The sequence below is a fragment of the Bos grunniens genome, chromosome 23 (genome assembly GCF_055505025.1).
Source record: "Bos grunniens cultivar Pamir isolate PY7600 chromosome 23, Bosgru_T2T1.0, whole genome shotgun sequence".
Taxonomy (NCBI): Eukaryota; Metazoa; Chordata; class Mammalia; order Artiodactyla; family Bovidae; genus Bos; species Bos grunniens.
Window position 1 is genome coordinate 11,051,983 of NC_141187.1, and position 11,639 is coordinate 11,063,621.

Sequence of the window (11,639 nt, forward strand, 5' to 3'; positions counted from 1 at the left end):
ATCGACTTCTTAGAACTGGGAGACCTCTAGGTCTTAGAGGTCATCTTCTCTTGGCTCCTGATTCTTAGAGACCACGTGTCTGGGCCTGGAGAGGGTATGGGAAACACCAGAGGTCCGGGCTGGCTTGTTCAAATAGGGTAGGCCAGGAGGTAGGTAGTTGCGGCAAAGGCAGAGAGAGAGTCTGAATATTAAGAAGCCAGCTGTTTTCATTTCAGCATATACATTTGCATAATTTTGCAAGATAAAGTCTTAGTTTACAGTTTTAAGTTTTTACTTGTAAGTATTACGCACGGAAGGCCCCAGGGCCCCCAAAATCCGATCATCTGGCCTGTCAAAGCCTGAATCAGGGTCTCATTCTTTTTCCCGGGCCAGGAGCTTTCTGGGAGCTAGAAAGGGTTTCCGCGGGGTTTGGCCTCGGCTCCCGAGCGGCCTGTGACCATTAACTCCCTCACCCTCCGCCTCCAGCCCAGGGCGGCTGCGGGGGCACCGGTCACGAGGCCGCCAAGGGGTTTCTCCCCACCGCCCCTCGGGCTTCGCGGAGCCGCCGCATCTCTGCCTCCCAAGCCTATGGCCTTGGCCATCGCGCTTCTCCTCTCGGGGGTCCTGCTCCCCTGCTGGGGAGAGTTCGCGCTCTTTAAAAAGGGGTCTACAAAGGTGAGCCAAGAAACATTTTGAACCTTCCGTTCTAGGCGAGGGTGGTGGCCGGGGCATCGCTCTCCATCTAGAAGGGGCCAGTTGGGTTTGGAGAGAGAAGTGGGGGATGGGGCCGAGGTAGGGGGGAGGGGCGGGAGGGGACCACCCCCTACTGGGGATTTCTTCTCAGGCTGGAAGCTTGGTGTGCTCCCAAAGGACTCCAAAGCCCTTGCTTCACCTCCCTAGTGGCTCTGGAGGTAAAAGAAAGTGGCCTTATAACCAGCAGCCTCCTCCCCCTCCCCTCCCCTGCCTAACCCCCTCCCCTCCCCTCTCTGGGACACTCAGTCCTGCCCCAAGAAACGCCTTGCACACTGCCCTAGAGTCTGCCCCTCTCCGTGCCCTTGTAGGCACGCAGCTCTTTCCTCCTTTTCCTTCCTCGTCTTTCTCTCCACCGCATTCTCTGTCCCTTCCACATCCCCCACTAAAGTGTGATGGGGAGTATTTGGTCCTTCAACACAGGTGACCCTTTGGGACCCACAGAGGTGAGGGGTCCCCCAGGAAAGAAGCAGAGGGAAAAGTCCTAACTTCCCCCTTCCTCTCCCCTGCTCCTCTGAGTGCAGTGGGGGTTGGGACGTGGGGGTGAACTTCTTTAGGACTTCTCTTTCTGGATCCATGGGGCTTTGGCAGTGTCAGGGGACCCCCCCCACACACACACATGGCCAGAGAGCTGGTGACTTAGGGGTTGTCCCCACAGGCAAACGGGGCTAGGTGCTCCCACCACTCTGAGTGTTTCAGTGACTGCTGTCTCATCAACTTGGACTCTGGTGGCGCCTTCTGTGCCCCTCGGGCCAGAATAACCATGACGTGCTTGCCCCAGGTGAGACCCTGCCCCCGTGGGGCAGCCCCTGCTGGTACGTAGGGTGGGGATGGTTCAAAAACCCCGCATGGCCGCCCCTTTTTTTTTCACCCTTTGCTTGAAGCATCCTTTCCCCCCTCTCCACCTGGCAAACTCCTGATCGTCCTGCAATGCAACTCCAGGTGCCTCCTCCAAGAATCCTTCCCTCCTTGGAACTCGCATACCCTCAGGACCCACACCCTCAGCAGAGCATGTATCTCCCTGATTTGCCTGCCTTCTGTCTGCCTCCACCACTGGTCAGAGCTCTGAGAGAGCAGGATTAAAGCATATTCACTTTGGAACCCCCTACCCCCCAGCTTAGTGCCTGCACATAGTAGGTGCTCAACAAACGTTTATTGCATGAATGAGTATCTCTACTCTAACATCACTGCAGCAGAGCAGGTGGGAAAAGACCTCCCAATCCATCCCTACCACGCTGCTGCAATGACTGAATTTCTCGAGAGGAGCTGCCCAGGCAGGTTGACGGTTTTGGGACTGGATTTGAATTTAAACCCTGGCTTTACCAACCCCTGTCTTTGTGACCTTAGACAGATCATTTCTGCTCTCTGAGCCTTAGTTTCCTCATCTGTAAAATGGGACTAAGGTACCCCCCCGACCAGCTTGTTGGGAAAAGTATGTGATCCTGGCAATGACGGTGCTCAGTGAACATGGTTGTTATCAGCTGGTGGAAATGCAGGGAGCAGAACGTACAGTGCATCTTGTTCTTGCCTTTTTTCTGGCCCTGGGCCCAAAACTTTCTAGGGAGGCTGGGCTCAGTCTCCATCTCTCTGTCTGGAGAACTGCCAGTGCTCAGGAAGACAGCCAGGTCCCTCCTGTGGCCTAACTACAACTGAAGTAGCCAGAGGGTCTTTTCATTATGGGCACTTAATCTACTTCGTTTTAATTCCCTCAATGACAAATGGGGTTACTATTATTTCCTTAAAAAAATTGTTTGACTGCACTAGGTCTAAAGATCCCGGCATGGGGGAATCTTTAGTTCTGGCATGTGAACTGTTCGCTGCAGCATTTGGGATCTAGTTCCCTGACCAGGGATCTGGGCCCCGGCATTGGGAGCTCAGAGTCTTAGCCACTGGACCACCAGGGAAGTCCCTTAGTATTCCCATTTGACAGATGAGGGAACTAAGACAAAGAAGCTTGCCTGAGGCCACAATGTTATGAGCTGTAGAGCTGTCAGACCTCAAGTCTGTCTCATTCCATCACTTGGGCTCTTGCTTCTGCTCCCCAAGAAGTTTAAGCCTCCTTCTTCCCTGCTCCTTGGTGGCTTTCAACTCTCTCACCCATTTTCTGCAGACCAGGAGCGCCATCAACATCGTTTGTCCCTGCCGAGTAGGCCTGAAATGCATACAAAAGGACCCAGACTGTAGCCGTAGGTGCCGTTTGATTTAGAGGAGGACGCAGTCTGGTCACTAACACCCTCCTCCCACCCCTCCCTGAGGGGCCTCATCTTGCTCAAAGACATTAAAGTCATTTCCTGGCTCTGGTCTCTGTCTGTGCTTCCTGAGAGAGGGAACCGGATAGGGATTGTTCTGAAAGAAGAGACACGATAGAGCTTCCCATGGTTTGGCCCTGCCTGGAAGCCTGGTGGTCTCAGGGGGAAACTGTGGGAAGGGCGTGGGCTTGTGGGGGTGTAGTTGCTAGGGGAGGGCAAAGGGATGGATTGGAATTTGGGGATTAGTAGATGAAAACTCGGAGAAGGCAATGGCACCCCACCCCAGTACTCTTGCCTGGAAAATCTCATGGACGGAGGAGCCTGGTAGGCTGCAGTCCATGGGGTCGCAAAGAGTTGGACACGACTGAGCGACTTCACTTTCACTTTTCACTTTCATGCATTGGAGAATGAAATGGCAACCCACTCCAGTGTTCTTGCCTGGAGAATCCCAGGGATGGGGGAGCCTGGTTGGCTGCCGTCTATGGGGTCGCACAGAGTCGGACACGACTGAAGTGACTTAGCAGCAGTAGCAGCAGCAGATGCAAACTATTATGTATAGAATGAATAAGCAACAAGGTCCTACTATATAGCTCAGGGAACTCTATCCTATGATAAACCATAATGGAAAAGAATATGAAAAAAGAATATATATGATGTATAGCTGCATCACTTTGCTGTGTGGCAGAAATTAACACAGCATTGTACATCAACTATACTTCAATCAAATAAATGTTTAAAAATAAAGAAACTGAGGCTCACAGAGCTACATGACTTACCCAAGTCTCACCATGGTGTATTTTCTGCTGCGAGTATCCAAAAAAATAAAACAATTGCAAACAGTCTGGATGCTGAGGGAATTCACTGGTGGTCAGAACTGGAAGTGCAGTAGCAGGTTGGCCTCAGGTCGGGTTGAGTCCAATAACTCCATGGCCCTCTGGCTGGATTCCTTCCCAGTAGCTGTAAAAGTTCCAGGCGTCAGGTAATAATAACAGTTAAGATTTATCAAGCACTTACTATGTTCCAGACACTGTGCAGTGTGTTTTCTTATCTGTATCAACTCATCTTATTGTCACAACAAAGTTGTAGTAGGTACTATAATTATCCCTAGTTTAAGAATAGGCTGTTGAGGCTCAAAGTGTCCGAGTAGGGGTGGGGCTGGGGTTGGACCCCAGGCTGTCTTGCTCCACAGGGCAGGGTCTTAACCACAAATCCACCTCACATATGGAGAAATCAGGCTCCCCAGAGAAAGGAAACATCTGTGTCACAATTCTCAGCAAACATCCTAAGACTGATTCTAGTTGGATTAGTCTGCTTAGTCTGCATACTCAACCCTGACCCACTCTCCTGGGTCAGACTGGAATGCTGAGTCTCTACCTCAACCCCAGTTCAGTCTGCCTCGGGGTCACCTTGCCCTGGACCCACTCACCACTCCCCATTTGACATAAACACAGTGTAATACAGAGATCTTTTGGATCACCCTGAGATCATAAATTTCTTTTTCTCCTATCTCATTATATCTCAATCATTTCCCTCATGTCACCAAAATATTTTTAAAAACAGCAATGACTTGCTACTATGTATAAAATAGATAACCAAGGAGGACCTACTGTATAACACAAGGAACTCTACTCAAGGCTCTGTGGTGACCTCAATAGGAAGGAAATCCAAAAAAGAGGGGATATATATTATATATATATACACACACATACATATAGCTGATTCACTTTGCTGCATAGTAGAAACTAACACAAATTGTAAAGCAATTATTCTCCAATAAAAATTTAAAAACAAAAAAAGCAGTAGTGACTGCCTAATTTTATTTTATATGTGGACCATATCTGCCTAACTGTTTCCCTATGAGTAGATAATAAGATCATTTCCAAGTCCAAACCATCTGTGGTCTGTAGGACACAACTTCATGGCTGCAAAAGCAAAACCCTGTTCTAATGATGGCTTCAGCAAGCTGGATGCTTTGTCTCTCACCTGGTGGTTGTGGGGAGGCTGGCTGAGGCTCTGCTGGGAGAGGTCATGCATGCCCCCACTTCCTTCCACCTTCTTGCTCAGTCATCTGCTGCTCTGTTTCCTTCCATTTTTCCCCTTAATTTTTTACAACACAGCACACATAGCAACATCATATTGATATAGCACCTTGGCATAAGAGTAGAAGGGTCTCGGGGCCCTAAAGAGGCTCTCCTGAGGGCAGAAGGCATCCATATCTCCAGACACACTAGTTGGGAAGCTCTGCCTCAGATTGTTTCTTTCCTTCTATAGTCAGAGATAGTGCACCACCTTACCTGCTGGGTCCACCTTCCAGTTAGATGAAAGGGGGTAGAGGGGCAGCAGGCAGCTCACCCTTCCTAAAAGGGCAGCAGGAATTACTTTCACTTATACCCCACTAGGCAAAAGTTGGTGAGCCACTAGTCAGATGGTAAAGAATCTGCCTGCAGTGTGGCAGACCTGGGTTCAATCTCTGGGTGAGGAAGATGCCCTGGAGAAGGAAATGGCAATCCACTCCAGTATTCTTGCCTGGAAAATTCCATGGCCAGAGGAGCCTGGCTGACTACCGTCCATGGAGTCACAAAGAGTCAGACAAGACTGAGAGACTAACATGTTCACTTTCAGGCAAAAGTTAGTCACGTGGCTGCAGCTAGCTGCAAGGGAGGCTGGGAAATGTAGTTTTCATCTGGACATCCATGTGCCCAGCTAAAGCTTGGGGAGTTCTGTTATTAAAGGACAAAAGGACAAAATGTGGGAGCAATCTGCTGTCACAAAACCCTTTATTATTTTTTTAATAAGCCAGGAGAGCTTGGCTCCCAGGACCCAGAGCTAATGACTGTTGCTGCTGCTACTGCTGCTGCCAAGTCGCTTCAGTCGTGTCCGACTCTGTGCAACCCCATAGATGGCAGCCCACCAGGCTCCCCCGTCCCTGGGATTCTCCAGGCAAGAACACTGGAGTGGGTTGCCATTTTCTTCTCCAATGCATGAAAGTGAAAAGTGAAAGTGAAGTCACTCAGTCGTGTCCGACTCTAGTGACCTCATGGACTGCAGCCTACCAGACTCCTCTGTCCATGGGATTTTCCAGGCAAAAGTACTGGAGTGGGGTGCCATTTCCTTCTCCAATGCATGAAAGTGAAAAGTGAAAGGGAAGTTGCTCAGTTGTGTCCGCCTCCTAGCGACCCCATGGACTGCAGCCCACCAGGCTCCTCCGTCCATGGGATTTGCCAGGCAAGAGTACTAGAGTGGGGTGCCATTGCCTTAGGCAGCTCTAATCAGGTTGTTTTGTTCTTGATTTGTAGTTCTTCATATATTTTGGATAGTCACTCCTTATTGGACATATCATTTGCAAATATCTTCTCCCATTTTCAGTATGTTGTCTTTTCATTTTTTTCCTGAAGATTTCCTTTGCTGTACATAAGTAAGTTTTTATCTGCTATAGTCCCATTTGTTTATTTTTGCTTTTGTTTCCCTTGCCTGAAGAGTCACAACTATTAATAGAAAGATACTGCAAAGACCAGTGCAAACACTTGTCTATGTTTTCTTCTAGAATTTTATGATTTCAGGTAGGGAGACTTCTTTGGGGGAGGGGCATGCTGCATGGCTTGCAGGATCTTAGTTCCCTGACCAGGAAAGGAACTCACGCCCCTTACAGGCGAGACATGGAGTCCTAACTGATAGATGGCTAGGGAAGTCCCAAGGAAGACTCCATTTTTGATTGGGCAATGATATCTTTTGAGCCTTCACACCCCTTTTGCCCCACATCTAGGCCAGCCGATAATAGCCCCCCTCCCTCCCTTGGTGCTGGTGGGAGAAGCAAACTACACAAACCCCAGCCTGCTTGGGGGAACCCTCACCCTGGCCCCATCTCCTAGCTGCAGTAAAAGTCAAAGCCGCCCACCCCTTCATCCTTACCACTCAGACCCCCTTGCGCCTGCCCTGCTGTCTCCGGAAAGGTCCATTATTTGAGTAGTAAACCTTTTCATACTGTTTTCATATATGTGACATCATCCATTCCAACATCCAAACCAGTTCTGGGTGGGGGTTGATTTCATCCTCCAAGAGGCACCCAGAAAACATGGATTGCTCAATTGATTTTCAGAAACTATGACTTCAGTTTCTCCAGTTCTCGTTCCCTGCCATGGCTGGGTGACCAAGGGAAGCTCTGTGGCTGGGAGAGGCCTGAATGGCTCAGTCACCACATGGAGGATGGTGGCCCTGGAGAATGTCCTGATTCACAGCCGACTTTGCACAAGCGAGACACCCACTTGTGCCGTGTTAAGCCTCTGTGCCTCCTGGGTGGTCTGTTTCCGCAGCGTTTCCTTTCCCGCCATGATTACTGTATGTTAGAATGTCTTGCCCCTCCACCCCCAGCATTACCGCCTGTTTCCATTCTCAAGACTCAGGCACTTTGTTCTGATTATCCGCCGCCAGACCCACTCCCAGTTTGTGTGTTCTGAGCTTGTAATCCTCGTGCTCACCGAGAAGGCCCACAGAAATGTGTTCAGGTGACCGCACTTTCACAGGAGGGGGAGTTACTGAAATTCTCATTGAAGGTCTCCGGAGGTAGGGAGTGGAAAGGTAAAAACTAGAGTCTAATCTTCTGTTGTTTGATAGCTTGGTGACTTTGGGAGGTTTGGCGACTTCTCTGGGCCTTAGTCACCTCATCTGTGAAACAAAGATTCACAATGCTATTTGTTAACAGTAATATACAATCAGATAGGATGAGAGAGTCTTTTGAGATCGTTCTGAGAGCTTCTAACTGTATAGATAATGACAACAGCCTCTATTGATTGGGTGCCTACTCATAGTAAAATACCTGTTATTTAAGCATTGCGTCACTCCTGTGATATACTGTTATTATGTCCTATTTTGCAGATGGGGAAACTAGGTTCAAAGAGGTTTAGAAGTCCGCCAAAAGCACACAGCCAGTAGATAGCAGAGCTATCTGAATCCAGATCTATCTTGCTGGTGCCAGAGCCCAAGCACATGGACTGGCTACTCTGCCAGCAGCAAGACAAGCACAGTGGACGGTCCAGGAAGCAGCTTGGGGAACATCTGCTTCATCCCCATTGCTTGGTCCTCTGTCCCTTTGGTCTGGGAGCTGGCACTGTTGGCCTCTCCCTCTCAAGCCCAGGACTGGGCATTCATACCTCATTACCTACCCACCAGGCCTTAGTCACGTGGAAGATGCAGGGTTTTTAGCTGGAACATAGAGGCGGCTGCTCCTGGTCCTCCACTTCCTCCTCTCCTTTTTCTTCCTCCTCACTGGGGAGGAAATCAAAAGTTTGGGAGGGAACCTAGAGGGTACACTATCTACCACTATCCTAAGACTCTGTTTGGGAAGGGTGGGTGGACCCAGAGGCTTCTGTGGGTGAAAGCCGGAAGTTGGGGGGCAGCAGGGAGTGCTGGGTGTTTGGGGGGACAAAGAAAGCTCATCTGGATCATGGGAGCCCTGCTGGGGCACCGCTGATGGTCTTGCAGAGGTGAACACAACAGAGCACTCCTTTCCAAGCTCGCTCACGTCTGGTAAGAGTCATAGACGTTCGTCTCCCCTCACGTTTTATTGAGCACTTAGTACATATAAAGGATTTTGCTAGGTGCTAGCGATAGGTCTGTGAACAAGACACAAAAATCCTTGCCCTGGGAGAGCTGACATTCTATTGTAGGGGGTAAATAAGTAAAATATTAATATATGCCACGTGATCAACATCTGAGGACAAAAAAAAAAAATAAGAAAGGGGCTTCAGGAGTTGTGGTGTGAGGAGAGGGTATTCAGGGAAGACATTACTAACAATGCGAAATTTAAGCAAAGATCTAAAGGGAGTGAATGAGGATTAGTCACTCAGTCGTGTCCTACTCTCTATGACTCCATCAACTGCAGCCTGCCAGGCTCCTTTCTCCGTGGGATTCTCCAGGCGAGAATACTGAAGTGGGTCGCCATTTCCTTCTCCAGGGGAATCTTCCCAACCCAGGGATCAAACCCACACTGCAGGCAAATTCTTTACCATCTGAACCACCAGGCCTTTCCTAAAGGGAGCCAGGCAGGCAGGAGAAGGAGTTGCCCAGGTGGAGGAACAGCCAGGGCAAAAGTCTAGAGGAGGGACCTTGCCTGGCATATTCAGAAACAGCAAAGAGGAGTGAGAGAGAATGGAAATGTTAGAAGAGGTTAGAGAGGTCAAAGGAACATTACAGTATTCTTTATTCAGCAGTTCTGCTCTCAGCACCTACTGTGTGTGAGAAATAGAACTGTGATCATGAGTGCAAAAATCACTGCCTTCCTGGAGTTGAGGGGGATAGAAAAATTTAAAAACAGGATAAAGAAGATAAATTCAGAGTCATATACGATGTGAACACGGCAAACCCAGGTGATGGGCCTGCTCCAGCTGGGTGTCCGAGAGGGCTGCAGCCTGGGGCAGGAGAGGGAGGCAGCCAGACAGGGCTCCCGGGGCGGGACACGCGGAGCAGGGCAGGCAGTTGTTGGTTTTGTTTCAGCTGGAGCCCCAGGGCCTGCACACAGTAGGCGCTCAGTATTTGCTCCTTGAAAGACTACTGACATTGTTGGACAGAGGGCTGATGGATGGCAGTGATAATGTCATAAGCCCCAGCCCTGGGGACCATTGACGTGTGAGCGTGTGCACGTCTGGGGGGTGCAGATGACAATTCTGTGCGGCAGGCAGGTGGGTCTGGCCCACTCTCCTGTGCACCAGGGGAGAAGCTACCTATTTGGGGGACACTGTGGGCAAATCTTCCAAAACTGCTTAGTTCCCTCTAGGCACAAGTCAGGTCCCACGGACACCTTGTGTCCCCTGATCCCCAGCCACACAGACACCCCTGGGGCCTGAGAGACTGCCCAGCCTGGCAGGTGGAGGGGGCGGTGTGGGAGAAGGAGGCAGGCCAGGCCGTCTCCCCGCAGGACACGGGGGAGATTTGCTTCCAGAAGAAGGGGTGCAAGAGTGGGTGCTGCCACCGGTCTGCTGAGAACTGCGAGTTGTACTGCACCGTAAGGGGGTCCAAGGGCAGGACGTGTACCCAGGGCTGGGTGTCGGGGCCTCGGGGGAGCTGAGGGGGAGAGACCCACAGAAGGCGGAACTGGAGCGCACCCAGGGGCCAGGGGAAGGAGGGAGGGGTAGGTGGGTGGAAATGACTGGGGAATTCTCTGCTGGGGGAGACTTCGGACAGACCCAAGGTGGGTTCCTCCCCCCAGGGGCGTGGAATCCTGGATGGTGGGGCAGGGATGGGGTCCGGCGATGCTTCTTTTTCTAACATGGGTTCCCGTTCTCCGGGGATCTTCTCAGCAGACCCTGAAGAAGCACGGTCAATGGCACAGTTTAGGTCTGGCCCTAATCCTGGGTCTTCCTCTGCCTTAACCACCCTCATCCCAAGCCCAGGAGTTCTGCTGTGGCTTCCTGGGAGGAAGTGGACTGAGAGAGGAACTGAGTGTGCTGGAGAGGGGAACTGATTGACCCATGAGAGGATTTAAGGAGAGGAGATGGGGCCCCCTCTCAGTGTTCATCCACTTAGGACTGGCAGGTGGGATAACAGGGGAAAGCCAATGCCAGGGGCGGAGTGAGGAGGGCACTGTGCAACCCTAGAGGTCAGCCTGGAGGAGGTGACCAGAGGCACAGACTCAGAGCAGCTGGGCGAGAAGGTCCTTTATGCCCAGGCTCCTCTGCTGTGCACAAGTCGAGGGCCCCCGAGCTGGATTGTGCTGAAGGTGGGGGCTGCCCCCAGAGCAGCCCTCAAGGTTGAGGTCAAAGTGCCGCCTTTCCCTGGCATTCCTCGGCCTGGATAACAGGTATCCCTGCCAGCTGGACCTGACTTGTATATTTCCAAAGAATCAGAAATAGTTTAAAATCATCTATAGCCATTGTAAGAAAATTGAAAAAAAGAAGCCAGCTAAGAAAGCTTTCTTTTAATGATCGCTCTTCGTTGCCTCCTCCCACTTCTCCACCTACTCCTGTGCCACCCAGACTGTGTGTTCCTTTGCCCAGTTCCCAGAGCCTCCCCCAAGGGGGAGGGGCTAGGAGGGAGAGATGATGCACTATCACTGAGATAAAAAGCTTGCAATGTTGCTGGCAGCCATTGCCCCCCTTCCTTGCAAAACCCCAGTATTGTTTGGGCAGGCCACATTCCCAGCCCTGGAGCAGGATTGTAATTAGCCTAAGCCAGTTGTGGCAATCCCATTCTCTTTGCCCAATACTTGCTTTTCCAGCCTCCCTTGCAGCTAGCGGTGGTCAGGTGACCCAGCTGTAGCTGTGTAGATATGGAGACGTCAGCCTGGAAATATTAGGGGAAGATAAGGAGGTACCCCAGGAGAGGCACTCTGTCCTTACCCCCATCCCCAACCCAGCCTCTGTCCCCAGGCTTTCTAACTTAGCAGATGGTGAGAGGATCTGATGTTAGGAGCCCCTGTGAAGGCATTGGCTGAGAGGAGCTGGCACCCAAACACATGCCAACACTTTCATCTCCAGACTTCTTCATGCCTGAGAAATATATGCCCCTTTTGTTTGTGCCATAATTACTTGGGTTTTCGTTATTCACAGCTGAATCCAGACTTATCTCATAAACCTAATGGTTACTCTTGAGGATTCATTATCCCAGAACTACAGAATCCCGGGGCGGGCAGAGCACCTGTTTCATTCAGCTCACCCTCCCCCATTTATG

General features: G+C 50.7%; 1 protein-coding gene across 1 annotated transcript; it reads left to right on the top strand.

Moving 5' to 3' along the window:
• The first annotated feature begins 549 nt into the window (after nt 1-549).
• CLPSL2 (colipase like 2) lies at nt 550-2,935 on the top strand. Its single transcript, XM_086371358.1, has 3 exons — nt 550-654; nt 1,388-1,510; nt 2,840-2,935. The coding sequence occupies exons 1-3, from the start codon at nt 568-570 to the stop codon at nt 2,933-2,935; spliced, it is 306 nt and encodes a 101-aa protein (XP_086227484.1). The 5' UTR covers nt 550-567.
• The last annotated feature ends 8,704 nt before the right edge of the window (nt 2,936-11,639 follow it).